At 38.5% G+C, this 27536-nt stretch overlaps 1 protein-coding gene across 1 annotated transcript in view; it reads right to left on the reverse strand.

The window, feature by feature from the left end:
• gammaCOP (coat protein (coatomer) gamma) overlaps positions 1-27536 on the reverse strand; it is a 513985-nt gene that overhangs the window by 50963 nt on the left and 435486 nt on the right. The window contains exons 13-14 of the mRNA XM_067138134.2: positions 16259-16433; positions 16075-16169 (exon numbers count right to left, since the gene is read on the reverse strand). Coding sequence (XP_066994235.1) covers positions 16075-16169; positions 16259-16433 — 270 coding nt within the window. The remainder of the gene's footprint in view (positions 1-16074; positions 16170-16258; positions 16434-27536) is intronic.

The raw sequence follows: 27536 nt of genomic DNA on the forward strand, positions 1-27536 counted from the left end.
ATCACAGGTAATGTAGAGCCATGGTATGTCACACATAATGGCGCTATTCACAGGTAACACATACCCATAGTGTTCCTCACCTGAGGGCATTACTCACAGGCAATGCCCAGACCCATGGAGTTCTTAACATAATGGTACTAACTGCAAGTATCGACCCAGGGTGTTCCTCACTTAATGGTACTTTTTCTCCTTTTCTTTTTTTACAAGTTGCTTTACGTGGCACCAACACAGATAGGTCTTATGGCGACGATGGGACAGGAAAGAGCTAGGAGTGGGAAGGGAGCAGCCGTGGCCTTAATTAAGGTACAGCCTCAGCATTTGCCTGGTGTGAAAATGGAAAACCACGGACGCATCTTCAGGGCTGCCGACAGTGGGGTTCGAGCCACTATCTCCCGAATACTGGACACTGGCCGTACTTAAGCGACTGCAACTATCAGGCTTGGTCTTAATGGTACTAATCACAAGTAATCTCATGGTTCCATCATCCCTTGGTTGCCCCCTTTAGTCGCCTCTTACGACTGGCAGGAAATACCGTGGGCGTATTCTTCGTCTGCGTCCCCCAACCACAGGGGGTATATCAAAATGTCCCAAGGTTGAAGTACCAATGTCAGTACACAAGGAATCGCTGCCAAATCAGTTTTCAAGGGGTTCCAAAAATCTCTTAGTGTCTTCCATCAGGTGGCCACGAAAACTGTCCAACACAAAGAGAGCTGGGCATTGAAGGAGAGACACCCACTGATTTCCCCAAACAGTGCTTATCCAATCTCGTATGAGAGACATGTCCATCCACAACTTTTCTTGGACACGAACATGAATCCCTCGCGAAAATTTTACTTTCAGCACTGGGTGATGTGAATAAAAATGAGTCTAATCTCATGAGCGTACGCTTGCCGAGCGTGTGAGTTCGTGACATCCGATGAGCTTCCAAGCCACATTTCAGGTCAATTAAAATGTACAGTACAAGCACAGCGTAAACTCAAGTTTCTGGAGGAGCCACTCAGCGGCATTGATAAAGGTTGTGCATGTGTCATATTTATCACATAGTGAATTCTGGATGTTTGAAACACAGTTCAATGCTGAACATGGCAGAAAATAATAATGGAATTCCAGTTTGCTTTTATCTTCATTTTAAAGGAAAATGCAATTCTTTTTTAAAGTCTCAGTTACCGGATACGAAACTCAAGAAAACAAGTGCAATAAATGCAGTTCAGCGTGAACTACTTGCTAAATGTAACTTAAATCTTTCGGTACAGCAGCTTTATAAAAAATGGCAAAACATGAAAACAAGACTGAAATTTAAAGTAGATTTAAAGCGTACTGGAAACAAACCCATATTGTTAAAAGAATGGGAGAAATAGTTGGCGAATCTGATGCAGGGGGAGAATAACCCAACCATCGGCCACCTGAAAGGTAGAAAACCATAGCCTGAAAATTACGGCATTAGTAAATTGAGAACAAAAAGAAATGTCTATCAATAAATACAAAAATAAAACACTACAACACAGTTATAAAACCGGAAGCTACATATGCAGCAGAAACACTCTTTTACCTGAATAAACAATCAAAGACTGACAGACTTCAGAAAATTGAAAGGAGGATTGGAAGAACCTGTATCAACAAAAAATATCAGAAAGATGGACAGTGGCGGTTAATACCTAACAAAGTCGTGTACAAAGAGCTAGAACCCATTACAGATACTATGCGTAAGAGGAGACTGGGATTCTTTGGACATATCATGAGGATGCAGGACTCGAGACTTCTGAAACAACTAGTACAACACAATCTTGTCTTAAAAAATACCACAACAGGATGTAAATGGATCAGAGAAGTAAGAGAGGATCTGAAGGAAATAGGCCTTACAACAGAAGACACCAAAAATAAGATAAAATTGAATACAAAACTCAAGAATACAAACCTCCGCTTTACCCTTACACAAAACAAACCAACAACACGCACATTTTCAACTGAGGAAAGGGCACGAAGATCGGAGCGTCTGAAGAAGTACTGGGAGGACCGCAAAGCCCGAACAATCCCTTCAAAGAGACCTGAACGACGGACTGACTAAAGTGATCCTATGTGGTCATAAAAGAAGAAGAAGAAGAAGAAGAAGAAATAACAAAACATTATGATGAAAATAGTATAATAACAATTGAATGTATTTTTTAAGGAGCAAGACCCGCAAGAGTTGTCATCACTTCGACTTCGAACAGAGGCGGCAGTGAAAGTCTGAATGGTAAGGAAATATGTAAATTACAACACTAATAAATTGTGGAAGATAGAATTTATTTTAAATATAATGCAATGTTGTTTCTGAATTGTATAAGGGCGAGTGGTCACCACTCCAATTACGGATGATTATGAAGATTTCCTCACATGAAGTTGCTGCAGGCCCTGGTATGTCTAGAGAAAAAAAACACCAAGTAGATCACCGTCAATGGCACCAATAGTCTGCACACCACCAACAAAACCAACTCTCCATAGACTTACAGGAACATTATACTGTATATGGCAAGCCATGGAATAATGATTGCACAACAGACGAGAAATACATTGATCACTCAAAGTCTCGTGACTAATGAACAAAAGGTATGAAGTCGATTGATAGAAGTTGCCAAATTTATTTTACTCATCTAATGTTGTAAGCCATATATTTCTGTTCCTATTTCATCTCGCCTTTGTTGTCTCCACTCTCTAATACGAACACTATCATGTTCAACCAGCACACTATCATCTTCTTCATCATTAAAGTGTCTGATTTCAAAATCTTCATCTTGAATATGCTTCGAGACGTTGTAAAGAATGAAGCAGCATAAAATGACTGATGGAACCTTCTCTGTAGCTAACCTAATTCTGCTTTGCAAAATAGGAAAGCACTGTTTGACCTGACCAAAGCATCTTTCTATCACGACTGGCTCTCTTGTGATACAAGCATTATAGGCCCTCTGTTCAAGAGTGATTGCGTTGTGAAATGGTGTTATGAGCTACAGAGAGATTCCATAATCTATGTCACCAAGCAGCTCATAACTCTGCTAACATCAGAGTTTCTCCAAATTCGGGAGTTGCGGACAGAGCACGGCCATGATACGGCTACACTGGTGAACACTTCCTTTCCATTGCAGGAGGCCTGTACGTTAATGCTAGGGACGGCTTTTCTGTTAATGTACTCATCCGCATGAACATGTGGATTCTTAATTTGTACAAGAGTACAGTCCACAGCTCCGAGAGTACAAGGAAAGGTAAAACGTTCTTGCCACTTAGCCTATGCTTCCTGCATCTCAGCAATATTTGTTGGAAATTTTATACAATAATCTACTTTCATTTCTATTTTAGTCAAAACCTGCAAAAAAAATTTTGACACAGTGCTCTGACTTACATCGATGTCTTCACTATCTACAATCTGAAGCCCAGAGTCACCAACTTAATGCAAGAAGATTCAAATTTTTTCTTCACTTGTTAGAGCATTGTCCCTTGTTTCTTTGGAGTGCCCAAGGAAATGCTACGCTAACCATTCGACATGTTCCTTACTGAAACTATATAACACTTTGTAATCAAGTTGTCTGCAAAGTTCATAGCCTACTAGCTGATGTACCCGTGCTTCGCTATGGGATTCTCAGAAAGACTGTCTTTGTGGTTTTCCTAACTGCAATTAACTTAGGCCATTACAAAAACGTCAGTTTGAATGTAGGGATTAAAAGCAATGTTATCATATAAAATACTCGCTCAAATGAAAAACCGCACATTTTCTCATTATTAACAAACAGTACTACGATGCCGATTTAAGAGCCCAAAGTTCCAGTGCTGGAATGACCAAGTCGCAGACAACTGTGAGCACTCCTCAGCCATTATTATGTTAAATATACACTTTACTCATTCCAATGAGTACCTCAGAGTAGGGATTGAATAGCTCGAATGCTATGATGAACCAGTGCGTTACGTACCAGTAGTATCAGAATATTTATGAGCCAGAGGAATGGCATGCTAAGTAAGAAAGTTATCTAACTCCCCAGCTACCTCCTGCCAATATTCAGGCAGGCTGTTATACTCGGTATGACAGGGCGAGTTGGCCTTCCGGTTAGGGGCGCGCAGCTGTGACTTTGCATTTGGGAGGTAGTGGGTTCGAATCCACAGTCGACAGCCCGGAAGATGGTTTTTCGTGGTCTCCCATTTCCACACCAGGCAAATACTGGAGCTGTACTGTAATTAACGCCAGGGTCGCTTCCTTTCCACTCCTAGCCCTTTCCTATCGCATCGTCACCATAATACCTATCTGTGTTGGTGCAACGTAAAGCAAGTTAAAAAAAAACTTGGTAAACAGGAGTAATCCCATCTATCGGACATGACTGGCAACAGAAGACAAAAGCGCATCAAAACAAACATTGGTCAATGTAATGTTATTGTTGTTGAATGTTTTCTGTATTGCAGGCCTTCACATTTAGCTTTCTTTTGACTCTGTGATATTAGGGCGTCATACGAATTTATTTATAGCGTACACCGTAGTTGCTTATTCCCCGACTTTACATACTGATTTTCATTAAATTCTGTTTACCCATTTTCTCGTAACCTGGCGCTGATATGGACTTGGCAACAAAAATCCAAATTCATTAATATCTCTGTTATCATACTCAGTACGTTAAAAATGTATAAGACATAAATGATTGGAAATTTAATACTATATAACTTTAGTAATGTAGTACTTGTCGACAGGACCACTAATAACACATTTATTTGAGAATTAAATTTTAGGCCTTCCCCTAAACTACCATTCCACTCCACGTGAATAAAATTATTTCTGGCCTAGATCAGGGTCGGCCAACTGACTGGCGTGTGATGTAAGAGAGACCGGGTGACGTCGGAGAGCCCATGTGACGTAAGAGCGCAGAAGGTGGGTAGACTGGAGAGGAAGAGACAGCCTCGCTTTGTAGTAAACACGTGAAGTGCCATGCGTGCTGGTGGCTACGGGTTTTATAGACACTTTTTACAAAAAGCCACACAAATCCTTCTGATTTAAAAATTTATATCTTCGTTTTCTATCACACTGTAAATCTAATAACTCTAACTCTAGATCAACGATATCTGAAACAACTGAAAATGGCATGGTTAAAAGTTAAATATAAGTTTCCAGACACTCCAAATTGTTAAATCTAGGATCAAATTCCGAATAAAGGTTTTTTTATGATTTTGACATACCTATCAATATCCTCAGCCGTATGGTGTTAGTGGTACAGGATAGTACGTAAGTATGGATGAATCGGGCACATCACGGTGCGAGAAGTTATCTACGCCTCCGATCTTTTTATCTTTATGGTAAGATTTATATTTATTTGTTAAAAATGATCTAGGGTACAGCTAAATGTTTAGTTTGTAGAAAAGAGCCACAGTACGTAAAAATATATAATTTACAACGCCACTACAGTTTGTATCAAGCTGGAGATTATGATCAGTATCAAGGCGAGGAAAGGGTACGTGTAATTACAGAACTAAAAGGTAAATTAAATAACCATGTCGAGCGTTCGATCAGTGAGTCAGCAGTTCGACTGAGTTAAAAAATTTCATATTTAATTGCAAAGAAACTTAAACCGTTCAGTGGTGGTGAATTCGGAAAGGAATGTTTAATTCTAGCTTTGGAAATACTGGATTTAGTGCCTATGAAGAATACCACGAAAGGCATCGATATTTTCAACTGCATTGTAAGTGTTGTTGAAAATGCTTCTTTGCCATGGAGCAAACTAGTTTCAGTAGCAACAGATAGTGCACCTTCTATGGTAGGGCGCAATTCTGGAGTAGGTGGGCTCATAATATTAAAAAAAGGTTTCCCCGATTGCATAGGTTTGCAGCGAGAATGTTGAGTATTTTCGGTTCCACGTATGCCTGTGAATGAATCTTTTCTATTTTTAATCAACAAAACCAAAACATTGAAGCCAGTTGTCAGATCACGATTTGAAGTGTGCTCTTAAACTTAGTATTTCCTCAAACATTAACTCCAAATATTGCAAAACTAGTAAACGAAACAAGACTACAAAAATCAAGGAAACCCGCGAGTGGCAACTGAGTATCGATATCATGAGATAAAACGTATGTTTTGAGTTTAGAGATTAATCTCTGTACTATTTTTGTTGTAAAACTGTGCTGTTTGTTACTATTAGCACTATTTTTTTTACGGTGGGTGATATTGTAAAACACAGCAATTTTGTGTTCAATATCAGTTCCGAAGGTTCACCGGAAAAAGCTAGTTTAGTTTGTATATGCAGAAATAAAGTTGCTTTATAACTTTTATGTTAATTCATAACCAAGTTACGTTACAATAAATTATGTGGAGATAAATATGTACTACAAATAACCGCATTGTACTACCTGCAGCCCTTTGGTCTCCCCCTACGAATGATATTGTGTTTCCCCTCGCCCCTCTAGCCATCACTTCTCAGTTACAGTACTAAGTACTTCGTTTCGCTGCCCGAGCAGTGTGTGACGTGTTACCTGACATCACACGTACACGCAGTTGGCTGATCCTGGCCTAGATTGTAGCGACTTATTTCCCGAATTTGAATACCGATTTTCATTAAGATAGGTTCACTAATAACATAAAAAATTTGAGAATTAAAGTTTAGGCTTCCCCTAAACTACCATTTCTTTCAGCGTGAATACTATTATTTATGGCCTAGATTGTAGCGACTTATTTCCCGACTTTGCACACTAATAACATAAATATAAGAGAATTAAATTTTAGGCCTTCCCCTAAACTACCATTTCTCTCCACGTGAATAAGATTATTTATAGCCTAGATTGTAGCGACTTATTCCCGGAATTTACATACCTATTTTCATTAAATTCACTTCAGCCGTTTTCTCGTGATGCGTGTACAGACAGACAGACAGACAGACAGACAGACAGACAGACAGACAGACAGACAGACAGACAGACAGACAGACAGACAGACAGACAGACAGACAGACAGACAGACAGACAGACAGACAGACAGACATTACGGAAAATTAAAAAGTGCATTTCCTTGCTATTATGGACACGACCGATACAGAAATACCATCCTTTGTACATTCTGAGCAATGTACAGACAAAAATCTTATTTTATATACAGTCGAACCTCCCTTCTGCGGACACTGTCGGTTACAAGGAAAAATGTCTGTTACGAGAGGTGTCCCTAAAATAAGTTTGTAAAAATAATTGAACATTTTAACGGCAAAGAACATCCACCTTAAATATAAGCATACATATTTTTATTTTTTTATTCTAAGTCATTTCCATGTTAGTATTTAATAGAGAGTTATTAGAAGTGATTTTACATCATTTAAAAACATTACAGCTTCGTGAAGTAATCGTGAAGCTTCGTCTGTGTAAATTTAGCATGTTTTCTTAATTGCGACATTTTCGAAAACGGAATAAAGTCTGTTAAATGGTTCCATAGTGTTCTCGTCGTACTCGCGGTACAGCGTGATACACAAATTCTCTATCTGTTTAAGCATATTTTGTCCATGCTTCATTGTCAGAACTTCTTGTTCTTCTTCCGCCTCACTGTCATCGTCACTTTTCGTTACTGATTCGGGCTCCGTAAAACGATAAAACGTTTTATTCAAAATGGTCCTTTTGTACGACTAATGAAGATAACGGCACTGCTGCGGTATTTCTGTCTCACTAATTAGCGTCTGTACTGTCTTTTCCTTCTCAAGTTGACTACCTGAGCTCGACCTTATCAGCGACAATCCGAGTTATGAATAGAATGATGCAAGAAGGGACGAAAATCGCCAGGTAACTTGTGAGTCAACAATCTCTGGCAGCATTTCTGGGCAATTAGAATTCTCGGAATAGGCCTATACACCACTAGGTAGAACTGCATTCCGATGTACACTCTCTCACCTCGCACTCGAAATAGTACAAACATTCAAAAGGGATTTCCTTATGACTGAAGAATGGTTTTAAAAGAAAGAATGGCATGTGGTCCGACATAATAAATTGTCCTGCAATGTGTAAAGTGTCCGCTTAAGTCAAGTGGACGGGACAAATGGCGCTGTCCGCTGTCCGGAGTTCAAGGTGTCCGCTTAAATGAGGCCAATTTAACACTTGTCTTATGTAAAATAAAATCGGTTCCGAGGAAAATTGTCCGTAAAGGGAGGTGTCCGCTGAATAAGGGTGTCCGTTAGGGCAGGTTTGACTGTATATAGATAATTTCCTTTTCCGATTAACCACTATTACAAACTATGCAATGTTATTGAAAGCACTGTTTTACAGTGAACTGCAAAGATTGGTGGTGTTAAAACAACTGAAGGTTTTGGAACAGAAACAAAGTCTGGTTATTACAAGAAAAACGGCTAAAGGAGAGAGAATGAGAAGAACAAGTGACGGATTGTGACTTGGGTCACCTACTAATCACGAGCACGGGCAAGAAAACACGAGCAAGCGCTAACTGGAATGAGTGCCTGCTTTATCTTTATTCACTAGAAATCTGGAAAGCTCACTCTGCTACTCGGGCGATTGGAGTGTATGCTCAAAGGCACAGGTCTGCTGTGAGCGACTGCTACCGACCAGCAGTTTTTATTCACCTCAATGAGAGTGCCCACCCTAAATTCGCAAGTTAAGAGTGTGTGCTCATTTTTATTCACACCACTCATTGTTTATTGTTTCAGAACATTGTCAAGTGCAAGCTTTCTGTTTTTCAATTACAGTAGTACGTACGATTTAACACTCAGATTTTCCTTTCTTATCAACTGTTAGACTTTGTGGCATACGTAAACTGATTGGCATCTGATCTATGTTTCCTATTTGGTAAAGCAAATCTTTCTTCGGTTCTGCTTTCTAATCACAACAATATATAGATTTTGATTCCCATAGGGAACTTGAAATATCTGTCCTCAATGAGTAAATTCATACAACCTGTGACATTAATAATTTTGTGTGGCTATTTCTAGCTGGGTGCAGCCCTTGTAAGGCAGACCCTCCGATGAGGGTGGGTGGCATCTGCCATGGGTAAGTAACTGCGTGTTAATGTGGTGGACGATATTGTTATCTGTGGTGTGTGAGTTGCAGGGATGTTGGAGACGGCACAAACACCCAGCCCCCAGGCCACTGGAATCAACCAATGAAGGTTAAAATCCCCGACCCGGCCGGGAATCGAACCCGGGACCCTCTGAACCGAAGGCCAGTACGCTGACCATTCAGCCAACGAGTCGGACATCTGTGACATTAAAGTTAGGTGAATGAAGCCAGAATGGTTAATCTGGCAACACTGGCGCAACACAACGTGACAACTGTGTAGCAGCAGGTTTTGACCACCTGCTCCCAACGTTATTCAGTTGAGCATCGTGTGTGTGCTGTGTAAGACCTATCTGACACAGTGCGTGTTTAGTGCGTTGGTTCTGAACTGCAAACTGGAACATAAACGACCAAAAGATTAATGTACAGTTTTGTTTTAAGCTTAACAAGACACCGAAAGATACGCATGCGATGCTGGTTCGTGTTTATGAAGATCTAGCACTGTCCTTGAAGTGTGTGTATGAGTGGTTCGCCCGTTTTAGAGGAGGCCGGGAAAGTGTTTCTGACAACCCCCACAGCAGAAGACTGGCGACCGCCGTCTGTGACAAAAACAGAGGACATTAATCACGAACGATCGGCGATTAACTGTGCGCATGATAGCGGATGAACTGCAGATTAACTGTGAATCCGTGTGACAAATCGTTACCCAGAAGTTAGGGAAGAGGAAAACGTGTTCTCGTCTTGTGCCACAACACTTGCGGGACGATCAGAAGCAGGCATGTTTAGCGGCCTCACAGGATTTTGTCGAAACGGCGGATGCGACACCAAATTTCTTGAAATGTATTGTCACTGAGGATGAAACCTGGTGACCCAGGTACGACCCTGAAATAAAACTGCAAAGCATGGAATGGCGTTCTCTGGGATCCCCTCGTCGGAAAAAGGTCAGAGCCGAAAAGTCACGCATCAAAATGATGCTCATCACCTTTTCCGATAGTCAAGGCATTGTCCACAAGGAATTTCTACCCGAGAGAACGACGTTAAATGCTGCGCGGTACATTGAAATTTTGACCCGTTTCATGAAACGTCTGCGCAGGGTACGAGCCCACTACGCACAACAAGGTTCATGGGTTTTTGTCCATGACAATGCTCGCCCACACAGAGTCAATATCATCAAACAGTTCATGGCAAAAAACGGGGTGGTGCAACTTGAACATCCCCCATATTCGCCAGATCTCAATCCTCCAGACTTCTTCCTATTCCCATGACTCAAACTCGCTTTGAAAGCAGAGATTTGACGATATTCCTGACATCCAATGAAACGTGACTATGCTTTTGAACACCATCCCAAAGAAAGCCTTCTTGCAAAGTTTCCAGGACATGTATTGCCAATCTCAGCACTGCATAATCATGGGAGGGGACTATTTCGAAGGACAGTAAGGTCACTGTTGTGCATTGTTCATCTATGTTGATTGTACAGGACTATTTACCGAACTTTATTGTCACAGGTTGTAATTCACGATTCTCAGTACCAGGCATCGAACCGCTGCTCAACCTCGACAAGACCATTACGGCCCCATTCCATCTGCCATCCAGATCACCATTTAGGGCTACCAACATTCCAGGTAATGTATGCAGCTACGTAGAGGCAGCAAAGAACCCGGCACTAGTACCATCAATCAGGCAGAAGATTATAGTCAATCCAGTACCACTACTGCCAGCGCTTTTCTTCATGGTCAAATTGATGCACATTGATCTAGCTAAAGCCAACACCCAATCAATTTTACCAGATCATCACCCACTTCACCCTAAACTATTTGGCCTACAAAAATTGAGATTCAGAGGACCAGGGATGGCTACTTTAACATCAAAACGGCCAATCCCTTCTACAGTTACCCCACCTCAACAATAGGAGCGCAACAATTTTGGATACACACATGAGCTGTAAATATTACACAAGTACTGGTTCAGTGGCCTGCTGTTCCCTCTCGCCCACCTCTATTCTATCCGTGATGGCCTATGGGGTGGATCATAAAGACCAACGATGAAGTGGCGGCTCAGCTCAAGCTGGAGGGACATCAAATCTATCGGATTGTGAGGATCCGGAATGCCCAGGGCCAAAAACTACAGACCTATTAAATAATTTTTTTTTGCAGTTTATTTATTTATTTTTTTTTTTTTTTGCTAGTTGCTTTACGTCGCAGCGACACAGATAGGTCTTATGGCGACGATGGGACAGGGAAGGGCTAGGAGTGGGAAGGAAGCGGCCGTGGCCTTACTTAAAGTACAGCCCCAGCATTTGCCTGGTGTGAAAATGGGAAACCACGGAAAACCATCTTCAGGCCTGCCGACAGTGGGGTTCGAACCTACTATCTCCCGAATACTGGATACTGGCCGCACTTAAGCGACTGCAGCTATCGAGCTCGGTTTTGCAGATTTTAAAGGGTGTCAAAATTTAGTGAAATGTGATCTAAGTCATTACATCAACACATGGGTGACAGGCCGCGAGAAATCTCGTAGTACGCTTGCCAGCAGTAGGTGATGGGCCCCAAGAAATCTCTGTTTTATTCACAACATCGTTTTTGGTCTCCCTGTGAAATCTCTTGACCATATATTGAATTATTTTGGACTTGCACATTGAGTAGACAGGGTGTCCACCAAATCCAGATTTTAAAATTCCCTGACATTTCCCTGTTTTCCAGACATAAAAACCAGTTTTTTCCCTGACACATGATAACAAAAAACATAATTATAAAGGAAGTGTCAGTAATATTAAAATACATTTTTAAAACTTAACATCCAAAAAAAAAAAAAGAGCAATTAATGAGCATATTAAAACTTGGAAGTTTAATTCAGTCTGATTAAATTCACTTTAAGTTTTTTTAAATGTATTACCATTACTGCTTCAGCGAAGAAACTTCTTTGTAGCCAACAATGACTCGAGCTTCTGCCATCAGCCTCCACTTCTTTTCTTCTAATTCTTTCAGCAACAAAGCAACCTTTCTCTTATTTTTGGCAAAGAAACTTCTACTTCCAATATTTCAAGTTTCTCCTTTAGATTTTGAATGTACAAAGCATGAGCACTCCTTGCAGCATGGAGCATGTTCTTATTAATGGAGACCTTTTCAATTCCACCAGGGATTGGGATATAATTATATATTATTCTTTTTGCTACAAGGGATATTTGTAGCATGTTCTCTACTATAATTTCTTTATTAACAGGAAAACCACATTCAAGTGAAGCATTTCCATGAAACAGTATTAGTATCATTTTGAGAAACGAAGCCAACTTTTCTGTTTTAAATTTACTATTGGAAGAACAGTGCGAAGCCAAAAGTGATCTAACCTCTCGTCTTTAGAATACAAAGAATTCACTTCTTTCATAGTATCATTCTCACAAACAGAAGTGAACTCCCTTCGTACATGAATGGCTTCATTACCCGAGATCCATTTGTTTTCAACAAAGGCACTTAAAGCTATCCTTAGCAGTCTGCTGCTTAGAGGCTACTTGGCTACACTTGGATCAAAGCAAGAAATTAATTTAGTCAGTTTATATGCTAGCGGTGAGCAGATGCGGCCAACAGCTGGAAACTGCAGATGATGACGACAATTTGCCAGCGGTGACCTTTCCAGTAACTATTTGCACAAAGCTACCATTCCTCTTAGACAATCTGTGCAAAACACTAATATATCTCTATCATTTAATCCTGGATTGCCACGAAGTGCTGCTTTAGCAGCATAACCTATGTCAATTTTAGATGCAGGAAGAACATTTTCTTTACTGTCTAAATACGATTTAGGAGATCTGAAGACTGCAGTGACTCAGACTTAACAAACCTTGTCATGATATTTATCATCAATGAAGGATTCATAAAGGAGTGATGCAAATGGGAGATCTGCCTGAAATTTTTAGGAATGGTTCCAAATCTCCAACAAGTGATAATAAAAATGACAACTTGGCCTTAAGAACCTTATCTTTAAGTGGAGTTGATACTATTTTGAAGCTGTTACAGCTTGGGATTTTCTTGTCTCTGTTTGTTCCTTCCACATATTTTTCGACATTAGGTAGGATATCTATAGCATGTTCAATGACTTGAAAATTTTCAAGCCATCTTATAGCACAATAATTCGAAGGAAATACGTTTGAACCTGAATAATGTATATAATCAGCACGACTTGCAGGAGAGTAGCAAAACAAGAAGTGAAGAGCACAAAGAAACTCTGCAATATTCCACTGGGTTTCTTTTACTGCCATTTTATATGAAATGTGCACAGTATGCAAGCCACAAGATCCATCTAGATCATCTAATAAATTACTAAAATCCTGAAGGAACTTTTTATTAACATTTGGACCATCCACTGAAATTTGTAATTTTTTTAGATAGAGTCCTTGCTGTGCCTGCAAAAAACCACTTAACAAATCTGAGGAGGTAGAGTGACCAAGAAACATGGAATCAAAATAAGAAGTGCATACTTCATTAGTATCAGGATTGAAACAATGAACTACAAGATCCATTTGGCCTATCTGAGAAACTTTATTCAGTGACTCGTCAAACCCAATGGTGAAATGTGTGCACTTACTACCCCTCTCAAGAACTTGTTTATGGAAATAGAGAGCCAAACCATGAGTGATTGTATATGCAACTTTTGTTCTGTGCAGTTGAACTTTCGAAGCTGTTTCAGAGTCTGGAAACATTACTGGAAAAAAGTGAGAATGCAATATAGGTCTAATTCATCGAGCTCACCATTCCCCACCAACACAGAATATTCAATAGTAAGCAGATCAAAACATTGAAAATTCGATCGATCAATCATATAGCTATAGATATTATTGATTACTTCACATTCGAGATCACACTTTAACTTTTCATTAAAATTTATTCCTGGCATAAAAGACATGCCCTAGATTAATGTTATAAAAACTGAAAAATGTGTTTGTATTACACGGATAAATATGGTATGTCAATTTTATCTGGCAGAAGAATGAATTTCAAGATTTTTTCCTGAATTCCCTGACATTTCCAGGTTTTCCCGTTAATTATCGATTTCCCTGACATTTCCCCGTTTCCCAGGTTTTCCATACGGGTGGACACCCTGGTAGAATAAAGTGTAGATGTAAATCTGCCACTTTTCTTTTATTCACGGCCTTCTTTTATTCTTTGATTTAGTTTCGAAATGTCGACTTTCTTTCTGCCGGTTCAGTCAATGATAAGACGGAGCTGTCGCATAATACAGTGTTAGCTGACGACGATATTTTAGAAAAATTGCATTCCAATGATCGTTCAAACGGATATAGTGATTGTGAATGCGAGAGTGATAGTAGAAGTGATATTCAAGCCCCTACACGCCGTCATTTACATAGTGCGCTCATTTATTCAAGTGACTCTGATAACAACAACGATGTAAACTTTGATGATGTTGATCTGGTTGCCCTGTGGCAGGATCACAATCTTTGACTAAGAATTTCAAGGTGGCACTAAATGTACCTACAAAAATGAAAATAAAATTAGAAGGCAGATTACTTCAAAGTTTAAAAGCAATGTTTTATAAAAACAGATCCACCGAGATATTCACAACTTTAAAGATAAAATCTCGACTAGTTTATGTACATTTTTATAATCATATGTAGAGTCCGGATTTCCATGCACTATAAAATCTCAAAATACGCATACATTCATGCACTATCATACGGTAGAACATACACAATAAATTAGAAAATATGCACTGCCAAAATTCCGTTCAACATGGTTACATTGTCAGCTTCTTTTGAAACATTGCACAACAACTAAGTTCTCCAAATTGCTTTGATTTTCAGCACATTCTTAAACAAAGAAAATGTTTCTACGTCACAAGATGTGACAACATTTGGGACAAAGCGAGACAAATTGTACGTCATTTTTTTCCGCTAGACAAATTCAAAATCAAGATTTGAACGGATCACTTTGTACAGCTTATCTCTAGCTGCCACAGGTACTTTCTGTGCGATGATTGCAGACATCTGAATGTCTTCAATAACTGCTAATGATTCGACAAGGGGTAGACCTGTAGCTTCTAATTTCGGTATCACAAAAGGCAATTCAATTAAGTGATAAGTTGCAGGCGGACAGATATTTTTACAACTAATTCCGTATATTTACTTCATGCAGTTACCACTGTGGGGCGAATGCTTTGTAACATTGAAATTTAATGCGAAAAGGTGGCTGCAGCAGAAATCTTAAGGTAGGATGAAATGTATAGGACAGTAGTTCATATAATGAAGACCAGATGGGAGCAGTGAGCATTGAATGCTGTTGCTGCTACCTATCAGGGCATACAGATGTAATAGGAGCGGTGACTCTAAAGCGCCATTTATCGGATCACTGTATCAATTCAGTAACGTGAACGGAATCAAATTAATCTATTCAGTAAAATGATTGAATATAATATCCTATCACTGTACCGTACATACTAACTTTCGTTGTCTGGTAGGATGCCAGGAATACATTCTCTCTCTCCATCTCTCAATAATAGACATAACGTGGAAAAACGGTCCCAAATTCTGTAAACTAACATCACAAAAGACACTACCCTGCAACTTTAACATTATATATTACCAAGTTAGAAGAGAAGTCATATAAACGTCCAAATATTCGCTATTAAATCCAACATCTTCAAAATATGCATTATGCATGAATGTTCTCCTAAAAAGACCAAAACATGCAAACATGCATGGAAAAAACGGAATTGTTAAGTCATAAAACGAATATCTGCAAAGTTTGACAAGTGTAACCAGCCTATTGAAAAACATGCATTTGCATGGAAATCTGGGCCATAATCATATGCATTCTAGTATGCTCAGTAGAAAGAAGTTCAAGTATCCAGTCAGCAATGCGTTAAAGGAAATGATTAGGCTACTGTGAAAAATCGTAACATGATATGGAAAAACAGAAAGCAGTTTTGAACTCAGCACACCTAAATTAGGTAAGGTCATCTATTAAACCTTTTACTGGGTGAAAAATATATTTGTAGGCTAGTGTTAATTGTTGAACGATGCTGCATAAATAGTTGATGTGAAACATTTTGTTAAGGAAAAGGGAACTGCAAACTAACACTCACCATGTATTCGTCATCATAGCCTTCATCAGAATCTGGTTGCCCTGTGGCAGGATCACAATCTTTGACTAAGAATTTCAAGGTAGCACTAAATGTACCTACAAAAATAAAAATAAAATTAGAAGGCAAATTACTTTAAACTTTAAAAGCAACCTGTAACTAATTATAGTAGAAAACTGAGACATACCAACAGTAGACAGCAATTCCTCTGGAAACTGCAGTACTATGAAAGTGGTTCCTGTTTCATTATAGGGAAGACGAGTGCAAGGAATGGATTTCAGCAGGCGATATCCTTCTGGCGGTTCTAGCTGCACTCTAACATTCTCCAAAAGTTGGTCATTTAAGGTGTTGAGACAATCAAACTGAAACAGGTATTAATTATTTAATGAACAAGAGCACTAATCAATATACCTGAGTTTGCTGTGACTACTTGCAACAGCTGGGACTGGTAATAAAATTACAAATATTTCATAATAATTTGGTATATTAAAGATAATAATTCAAAAGTTTACAGACCAATAGCCAGCACAACATTGGGCCACAGTTTTTAGACCTTATTCTGGCAGTAAAAGCTCATTCAAGTCAGTGCAAAGAGCTTATATCTCCTACACACGCGATCAGGTACAATTAGCAAGAAGTCATTGGAATTGTTGTGGAGAAGTTTACACCAGTCCGCACAGCATAGTACAACATCATATAATAAAAAATATGAGAACAATGTTTGGCAGAACTGCATATGAAATATTAAAAAAACGACAAGAATACGTCACGTGGCATAAGTGCAATACCTCCGGGCTGGTAGAGATAATTTATAGGTTGATGTATACAACTAGTCTCATTGCTACATTACAAAATTTCTGATTATTACTGTAGGTTGTACAGTGTAGAAACTTTAACCTGCAGATATATAAACATATGTAGAGATTCCTTACACAGTATCATCATACAGTAGTCAATCCACATTTACTAGGGTCATACTGAAACTGATGATGATTCATTAATTTTTGTTATAATTGACAAACAACATACGCCATCTTAATCTACACATTTTTCTTCACTTTTCAACACAACGTCCATTCCTTTTTCTTACCACTCTGCAAGTTTGAAAATAACCTTGAGGTAGAACTAGAATCACGCAGCCCGCAGACTCTGGTGTACTACTTTCTTTATACTCTATATCAATTCACAGCATTGGCCTTACATCTGCACCTTAACAAAACAGGCAGTGCTATGTCAGAACTTTAACAAGGCTGCAACAGAAATCTCTATCGGCCCTGACACTGATGTAGCCACAAAGACACACACAAAATGCTGTCAACTGTGTACACTATTTTATTTACAAATTAAATTTACATCTTCTACACACATGCACTAATGAACCGTCATCTTGACCAAAGCACTACTATGAAGAATAAGAAGAAGACTGCATCAGTTGCATGCCAACTACCAATCCAACAAAATTCACATACTTGACTTCAAACACTTGGCTAACACGACTTACACACAAGTCTTGTTAAAACAACTCAACTCTGCTCCCAAGACTGCCTCTTTATATAGGTTGCCTGGCCAGGCTTCTAGAAGAATATGATACAACACATTTCCTCATAAATTCAAGAGTCTCCAACAGCCTATTTATAATGAAAGGTAGTTTCTACACAATTCGAGTCGCACAATGCGTTGTTCTAGACTATTACAGCGTATTGCACAATATTGCGGTGGAATATACTGTACATCATATATACAGGTAATAATAAATTACATACTATTAATTACGTGCTCTTACATTAAATAAACTCATATTAATATATATACACCAGATATTTCATGACATAACCCCACAAATAATATGATCATGATTATACCAAATAAAGTTTGTACACAACCACGTAAATAATAATAATAATAATAATAATAATAATAATAATAATAATAATAATAATAATAATAATAATAATAATAATAATAATAATAGATGTAAACAAATTCATAGCCATACCTTACAAGTCATAATAATAATAACAATAATAATAATAATAATAATAATAATAATAATAATAATAATAATAATAATAACAGTGATAATTCAAGATTGATTTTTGCATATTTACCCATGGGTTAAAGAATATTTTTTCCAAGTTATATTAGTCTATTACACTTGTGTCAACACATTGCACTTAAGAGCAGCCCTTATGCCACATGATTTATTTCCATACAACATGGTTTTATATCAAAACCACCAATACTAGCATTTACAGATTTAAATGTCCTTATATTCTGAGACCGTACAGTGTCCTGTTCAGCTCATTGGCAGTATCTGTACCTTTCTATCCCATAAAATTATTTCAGAAGTCACATTATTTGTAGCATGTTGGGCAAAAGGAACATCCCTCGGGCTTGATGGGCATGTGGCCAGAACTGTACCTGCAAAAGAGAGCCCGGCAGACAAGGGAAAGGGGGAGGGGAAACCAGCCTCCGCGGATAAAGCGCACTCTCTCTCTCTCATCAGACAGAGTGACAAATAAGACATGACACAACGAACAATCTAATAAACCCAGAGGTGGGCCTAGTTATAGGGATCCAAATGAACAGAAGCAAATCCAAATTAACAGAAGCAACTTCTTGTTTTTCCTGCATGTTTCACGAGTGCCAACATCGAATTATGGCGTGCAAAATTATGTGATATTCTGATCCTGACATAGGAAAAATATGTAGGGCACATCAATGAATAGAACAATTTTCTGAGTATCCCAGACTGGAAATATGGAATACCTTATTCATGGTGTGAACTGAGGTCACCAGATGTCTATCTGTAATGAATGGCTAACAGATGCGCACCCACAAATCTACCAAAAACACTTCTGATCTAATCAACAAATTAAAGAATTTTGAAATCCAACCAAATTTTTCTCTCCATTCTTTTGACATTGTAAACATGTACCCTAGTATTCCAATTTCCAAATTATTCCCCATAATAAACAACAACCTAAACAAATTCAGTAACCTAAGTAAACTTGAAATTCAAGACTTCATGTCTATTTTAAAATTAGTTCTCAACAATAATTATTTTACCTTTGACAACACCATTTATCAACAAGATGGCTTGGCTATGGGCTCACCAGCTTCTGGCATTCTTGCTGAAATTTACCTCGACTTCTTAGAAAACACAAAAATTAATAATAATAATAATAATTTCTCCAACATCCTCTTTTGGGCCAGATATGTCGATGACACATTAGTAATTTTAAATGAGGAATCAACCAACGCAGCCTCTACACTTCTTCATCTTAACAACTTAGACTCTAACATTAAATTCACCCTCAAATCAGAACACAACCAAACTCTTAATTTTCTAGACCTAACTATCACTAGACATCCTTCTTCTTTATCTTACAAAATTTTCAGAAAACCAACCCAAACAGCAACCACAATACGACAAGATTCTTCGCACCCTCAAGCTCATAAACGTGCTACTTATAACAGCTTAATTTTTCGTGCCTTCAACACCCCTATGTCAAAAAAATATTTAAATACTGAATTAAACACCATCCGCAACATCGCTAAATTCAATGGCTTTAACAACTCCTTCATAAACCGCATCATCAACAAATTCAAACACTGTCCAAAAACCACTTTATCTAAAGACACAATAAAACCAACTGCTTTTTCCACCTTCACTTTCACTCAGGATGCTTATAAAATAACTAATATTTTTAAAAAACATAACATGAAAATTTCTTTTAGAACTAACAAAAGAAATCTTGATATCTTACACAACTCTAAATCTCTATATAAGTCTAATGCTTTTTCTAAATCTGGTGTATACAGATTCAAATGCAACAACTGCAATTCCTCCTACATCGGACAGACTGGCCGCAACTTCAATATCAGATACTCTGAACATATCAACGCCATTAAATACAACAGATTCTCCGCCGTAGGACAACACATACAAGACTCCAAGCATAGTTTCACCAATATTGACAATGACATGAAAATACTTAAAATCATTAACAAAGGCCCCCTCTTAAACATTACTGAAAATTGCTTTATCCACCTTGACCAGTACTTCAACCCTAATTTCAATTTAAACGACATTTCTGAAAAACCCAAAATCCTTTTCGACTTCCTAATTCTTCTTCTCAAAAATTCCAAATTCCGAAACCCCAATTCTATTTTCCATGCCTTACAAAGTTCCTACCCACATTTTCTACCTCCAATAACCCACCCTCCTAACCCACCCTAAACTTCCCCTCCTTCATTTCCCTATCTTATCCTTCCTCAACACCATTTAACTTCAATTTCTTTTATTCTTCTCTTATTTCACTATCACTCTTCCTCTATTCATTTATTCTACCTTTTCTATTAAAAAAATTTAAAAAAAATCCCTACCTTCATTTCGGTTCTCCTCATTCAAATTTTAACTCTTGTCTTGCGCCAACTTTGACTACTTCAATCATGACCTAAACTTTTCATTTTAAAAAATAGCGCACCGTCCATATATGTTTTCATTTGTTTTCCGATATTGCGCTTTTTACTATATTTTTTTTCTCTTTACAATTGTTTTTTCAAGTCAACTGCTTTCCAAGAACTCAGCAGGAGCACAATTACTCATTCAATTATACTGAATTGCGTTGTATATATCTATATATACGTACTTAACTTCCCGCAACCGAGGCAAATAATGGATCTTCAGGATATTCTCCATTTTACTTTGGCGTTCGAGACTACAGCGCACGACCTTGAGTGTGCTGCGCTGATCAACGGGAGCTGGCAGTTTGCTTCTATAAATCTATTCTTCTTCGACTTTAACATATTTATAGATCTTCATATGTTGTTCGATAGTGTTGTGACTTTGTACCTGACGGTGTGTAAAAACTGACCCATTTGACCGTTCTCCACTGTTCATAAACATTGTGAGACTTTACCTATCATTGCGTGTGCCGTACTACCATTTATAATATTACGTACTGTTTTCTTTTAAGTGACTCACAGTTTCTACCCCCATCATCATTTTATATTTCATCCTATACCGATCCAGAGTTCACTTAATCTTTTTCTTTTTCATATGCATTGTTTTTCATGTTTTTTATGTTTTGAACGGCTGATGATGACCTGGACTAGGGTCGAAACCGGTCCCATTTCTAATTACTATTAAATAAGAATGTAATCACTACATTTCTTTCTCTTATGTATTGAATAGGTTGAACCTCTTTTTCAATTATTCAATTTTAACGATAACCTATATGCCATAATAATAATTGTACCGGTTGGTACACCTCTACGCTGCAAATTTGAATTTTCCGCCTTAAAGTACCTCTCTACACGAGAAACCCTGAACTGTAACAACTGAATCAACTCTACTGTTTATCAGAAGATGTCACTGGGTGTTTTTGATTTACTTTTGTTGATCAAGAAGTGTGGACATTCTCTAACAGATGTCTCTACTAAAAAACTATGATAATGCACTCTGGTGCAAAGGAATGAACTTTCTTGGAGTAATTTTGTATTCATAAGTTTTGTCTTTACTAAATTTTGTTCTTTCATTTGTGGGTTGGCAATATTAAGCTTTCTTTCCGCCTGTTTTGAATATAACCAATCCTAAATTTCTGTAATTAATTTCCCACCAATAAGGTGTTTCTTCATCGATTTGTGTGTAACTTTTGCTGTTAGCCAATAAACATTTGTGGGCGGGTCTTAATCATTCATGAAAGGTCTCGAATTTTCCGGGGGGGGTATAAAAACTGCTGATTTTCTTGTCTCCGCACCACTTCAATAACATCTAGCTTAGCGTGTGGATATGTAGCAGGGGGCAGGAAGCGCCTCTTTCTTCGGGCAACAGATCTTCAACAAGGTAATGGCCGTTTAACATCTTTTCTTGCTAGCTCAGCAGTTTAACTCACGGGGAAGGTTCGAAACCTTCAATATGTAACCCATCTTTTTAAAATGTAAATCCCTTTTGAGTCTATGTAAAAACTACAAATTTCTTCAACTGTAAATCGGGGATAGAGAGTGCTTTACCCTCTCGAGCTCCCCTTCATTTTTAAATTTGAGGTGACTATGTTCTCGTAACCGTTTTTCTCTTCTTTCTTAATGTGTTAAATTTATTTTGTATACTAGACACCTCCACAGATTGGGATTAGCCCCTGTGTAATAGGCCTAGTGCCTCTTAGGTTTTAAAATGTGTATTTAGGAGTGTTAACTCACGTCTCTATTCCTTTTGCATTTAGGACCATTTAAAGTAACCTATTATTTTTCGTTTTAGGCCCAGTAGAATGGGTACAAGTTACCCCTGTTTATTTATAAGTGTGCCTTGAGGGCAGTTTGTAGTAAAGTCCGTTTATGGCCTCTTAATAGGCTTGAAAGATTGAGAGCGGGTCAGCTCTTTCTGTTATTTAGAAAGGTGCCTCGGGGAGGCGTGACATTTTGATTGCTGGGAGCTAGTGCTGCATGTAATTAGGGGCGTTCTGCCCTTTGGTATTTTGTGGTTGTGAGCTGAGAGCTCAAGGATTGACGAATTTGGGCTCGTAGCCCAGAATTTGTAAAGACCCCTTAACTTGTGCTTTCTTTTGTAAAGTTGCATTGTACCTGATTTTCTTAGTTATTTTACCTAGTCAAAATTGTTAAATGTTGTTATCTGTTGAAAATATAACCTTTATTTAAATTTTAAATTCATCTTTAAGACTTGTAGTTGGACCCATTCCAGCCCGCACCTTCTTTCACCTCTGCCTTCCACGGATAACTCCGTAACAACAACAACGACAATAATAATAATAATAATAATAATAATAATAATAATAATAATAATAATAATAATAATAATAATAATAATCATCGAGCTCGATATCTACATTAGTTACCCATGGGTGAGAGAATACTGTTTTCAAGTACCGCACTTGCGTCAATATCTCGCCTATAACTTGAAACAATTTTCACACACTGTCACACTCTTCGACCTTTTCATTGTCCTCACTATTTAACCACACACAGGCTACCTCACTAACACAGCCCTCCTGTTGGCGCTGTCGAAGTCCACAGTTTGCAGCCCAGCGGTTCCATCAGGGACCACCACCTTCCCACGGTGGGTCCACTGGGTTTGGTCGACGGTGTCTTCGTTCCTGGTGATGTTGATCCGCAGGTCCTTGCGTGGCATTCGAAGCTCCGCTGGCTTTCCCCTCATACGTACCTTGGTGTTCTGTCAGGTGGCACCCTCGTTTGGTAGTTGTCGGTTCGGACCCCATTGGTTCTCCGTCGCCAAGAGGGGTCCCTCCGGCCGCGTCCTTGCCATTGCTGCATCCATCTCACAGGACATCGTCAGATCCTCCTCGTAATTCCACTTCCTGCCGATCATCTTCCCTGGACGGGTCTCAGCGCCGCGCAGCTTATAACAGGTGTCGGCCGCCTCAAGCTTGGTGTCAACTTGCCCAAAGTTACGTCTTCTGTTCGCTTGATCTCGGTGTCAAACACGCGCGGCACTCCATTGGCGCGCTGCGCCCCATCCCGCAGCCGGACTTGGCAGTCGGCTCCCGGCTGGTGGACATCGCAGTGCTCGCCGAACGCTCCCACAGCTTCTTCGCAGGTTGGACATGATGCAGGTTGCGTCATAGTTCCATCTCCTGTCCAGTGATCAGGTATTCGGCTCCCTCTTCTGACGTCGCACCGGTCTTGAACTGGGCCCCAATATTCTTCTTGAGTTTTTCAAGCTGGTCTTGAATGAAGGAACTTAACTGTTTAAGCATTACCACCACCACCCTCTCGTCATTCTTCATTTTCGAGTCCAACAGATTCAAAAGAGTCCTGTCCATCATCGCCAGTTAACGTATCCACAAAGACGCACACAAGAAGCTGTCAGTTGGTACAATTAATTTTATAAACACGTATTTACAAAATACACACTCACATAACCTTAATCACTCTTGTCAAAACAAAAACACCTCACTTCAAGAACATCAAAGAGCTGCCATCTTTAAACAGTTGACAACTGCCACCGAACACCACAGAAGTTTTTTTCTTTTGAAAATGGCGCCCGGTAATGACGACGTAGTGTTTTATTCTCCGAGTAAATTAACTGTAAAATGTGACGAAAAGTGCGGAAAATGTCGAAGATTAGTGAAAACTGGAATGTTGTGTGATTCATGTGATCGATGGTGGCATTATAAGTGTGGAAATTGCCCTAGAGACGTAAAAGCTAATGAAAATATTGACTGGATTTGTGAGCAGTGTGTTCGGAATGTTGTTGTTGGGGACGGCATTGACGAAGCACCGAAAACAGTCAATGAGGAATATAAAAGTGCATTAGAAATTATAAACATTCTAAAAAAGGACAATGAGACCCTTAAAGTTGAAAATCAAGAATTAAAAGAAAGACTGTGATCGCTAGAATTTGGGACTGACCATTCTTCGAGTGATATACCGGTACAAGTAATAAACTCGAGTACGTGGTGTCAAGTAGTTCGTGGATGGCCGGCTAAGAAGAAATCTACAACTGAATTTCCGGAAATAAACATCAGAAATAGGTTTTCTGCCCTAAATAATTTAATTCTGGAAGAAAGTGATCGCGCGCGTGAAACCGAATCATCGCGATCCGCTGCAGTTGCCGTGCCGAGTTCAAAATTTAGGCCTAGAATTCAGATTCAAGACCCAGTTAGGCCTAAATCAGCGAAGGTAGCTGTGTTTGGTGATAGCCACGGAAGGGGAATTGCGGGAGTGATTAACGACGAGAATATAGCAGCACAATTAAAAATAGGAGAGGATTTCCACCAATCAATACTTATTTATTGTATATATTAAATTACAGGACCGGTTTCGACCTCATATTCAAGGTCATCTTCAGCTGAACCATACATACATATTTATATAATGAAGCTTTGATTAAGATTGTGGTGTTGAAGGAATGCCATATGATGATGATGTACATTTAGTTACATACAAATGGGGCACGTCTTAGCGTGAACTGGCGTATATGTCATTCTGTACAATATTGCAACTGTATGTCTAAAATGTTGAAGGTCTTAAAACTAGTGTATAAAACACGTCTTTTCCTAAACTAACTTATATATACGTACAAGATAAAAACAATATATAAAAACACTTCATGCATATGAACATTCGTTCTTGCTTGGTGGTCAATACATCGACTAACTTCCGTATTTAAGTCTTATTCACAGTTGTGCACTTCAGCTGCTATTCTTAGAGTTTGTAAAATTGCATGGATAAAAAGTTTTGTCTTCCTGTGCGTATGTGAGATAAAACACTTTCAATTTAAAATAGGTGCCAAATGTATGGATGAAATTCAAGTAAAATATGTTCAGCTCTGCTGTGTGTGTTGCCCTTTTATTAGAACCAATTCATGTTGTCTTTTTGGCGTCCGTAAATTTGGATGACATTGGTTTCAAATTTACGGACGCCAAAAAGACAACATGAATTGGTTCTAATAAAAGGGCAACACACACAGCAGAGCTGAACATATTTTACTTGAATTTCATCCATACATTTGGCACCTATTTTAAATTGAAAGTGTTTTATCTCACATACGCACAGGAAGACAAAACTTTTATCCATGCAATTTTACAAACTCTAAGAATAGCAGCTGAAGTGCACAACTGTGAATAAGACTTAAATACGGAAGTTAGTCGATGTATTGACCACCAAGCAAGAACGAATGTTCATATGCATGAAGTGTTTTTATATATTGTTTTTATCTTGTACGTATATATAAGTTAGTTTAGGAAAAGACGTGTTTTATACACTAGTTTTAAGACCTTCAACATTTTAGACATACAGTTGCAATATTGTACAGAATGACATATACGCCAGTTCACGCTAAGACGTGCCCCATTTGTATGTAACTAAATGTACATCATCATCATATGGCATTCCTTCAACACCACAATCTTAATCAAAGCTTCATTATATAAATATGTATGTATGGTTCAGCTGAAGATGACCTTGAATATGAGGTCGAAACCGGTCCTGTAATTTAATATATACAATAAATAAGTATTGATTGGTGGAAATCCTCTCCTATTTTTAATTGTGCAATTGTCAATACGGAAATGAAAATTATAGATTACAATATAGCAGCAACCGGAGAAATATATCCAGCAGCTTCTATCAGCAGTGTTGTGGAAAACGTAGAAGCAGCAACTAGGAACTTCGGGAGCAGCGATGCAGTGCTTATCATCGGTGGGACGAATGACATAGCTCACAACAACGCCAAGAATGTAAGATCACAACTTAAACATACACTAGGGAAGCTGACCCACACTAACGTTTTTGTAGTGAACGTGCCCCACAGGCATGATCTGAGTAGAGACTTGTGTGTGAACATTGAAGTGGACAAGGTCAATACAGATATTGTTAAAATTTGTAAACATTTTCGGAATACTCAGGTTATTGAATGCAGCAGTTTTGAGAGATACTGTTATACAAAACATGGCCTCCATCTAAACACTTCAGGTAAACGAAAGATAGCAAATATTGTTCTAGATTTTATTGATCTTAAGATATGTACTGTAAAACAGGCAACTCCCTTGAGTTATAATACTGACCAGGAAAACTGGTAGAAAGAGCCAGCTGTACTTCAAGCTGGCTCAGTCAACTAGAAAAAGAAACTCAGGATAGTAAGGAATTTCAAGTTACCCAATTGCAACAGTCAAGTTTAGGGAGGAAGGGGGTCTGAGATTGCTCTTGGTAAACTGTCAAAGTGTAGTAAATAAACAATTAAAATTCGGTACATTGATGGAATCTTATGAGACTGATGTGGTGATAGGAGTGGAATCGTGGTTGAAAGAAGGGGTAGGTAATAGAGAAATATTTCCAGAAGGGTACACAGTCTATTGTAGAGACCGAGGAGATAAAAAAGGGAGGGGGGGTGTTTATTCTGGTGAATGCTCACATGAATGGTTTACCGATGAAAGGGATGAAATATTAGGGATAAAATTAGTTTGTGATAATATGAAGGAGGTGGGAATTATAGGAACATACAGGCCTGGAAGAGAGGAAAGAGACATGGAAATCTTTGAGAAAATAATAGATTATACTCGTAAAAACAATAATAATGATATGGTAATAATTGGGGGAGATCTAAATTTGCCTGAAGTTGAATGGAATGGAGCTGCAAGTGAAGCCCATGAACAGAAACTGGCAAATAAGTTAATTTGGGAGGGAGGTTTACACAAGTAGTACAAGAACCGACTCGTCTCAATAACTTACTAGATGTATTCTTGGTTAAACCATGGGAAATTGTTGATAAAACTGAGGTAATTGAAGGAATAGGAGACCATAAGGCTGTAATAATGGATGTAGGACTCATACCAAAAAGGCTTAATAAGAGGGTTACACAAGACAAGAAATTGTACAGAAAAACTAAAGTTGATGAATTTGGGACTTACCTTAAATCACAATTCAGTTGTTGGATAAGTGAAGGGAGTAACGTGGATACACTTTGGGCTAAATTTAAAGGAATC

This window comes from Anabrus simplex, chromosome 1 (genome assembly GCF_040414725.1).
Source record: "Anabrus simplex isolate iqAnaSimp1 chromosome 1, ASM4041472v1, whole genome shotgun sequence".
Lineage (NCBI taxonomy): Eukaryota > Metazoa > Arthropoda > Insecta > Orthoptera > Tettigoniidae > Anabrus > Anabrus simplex.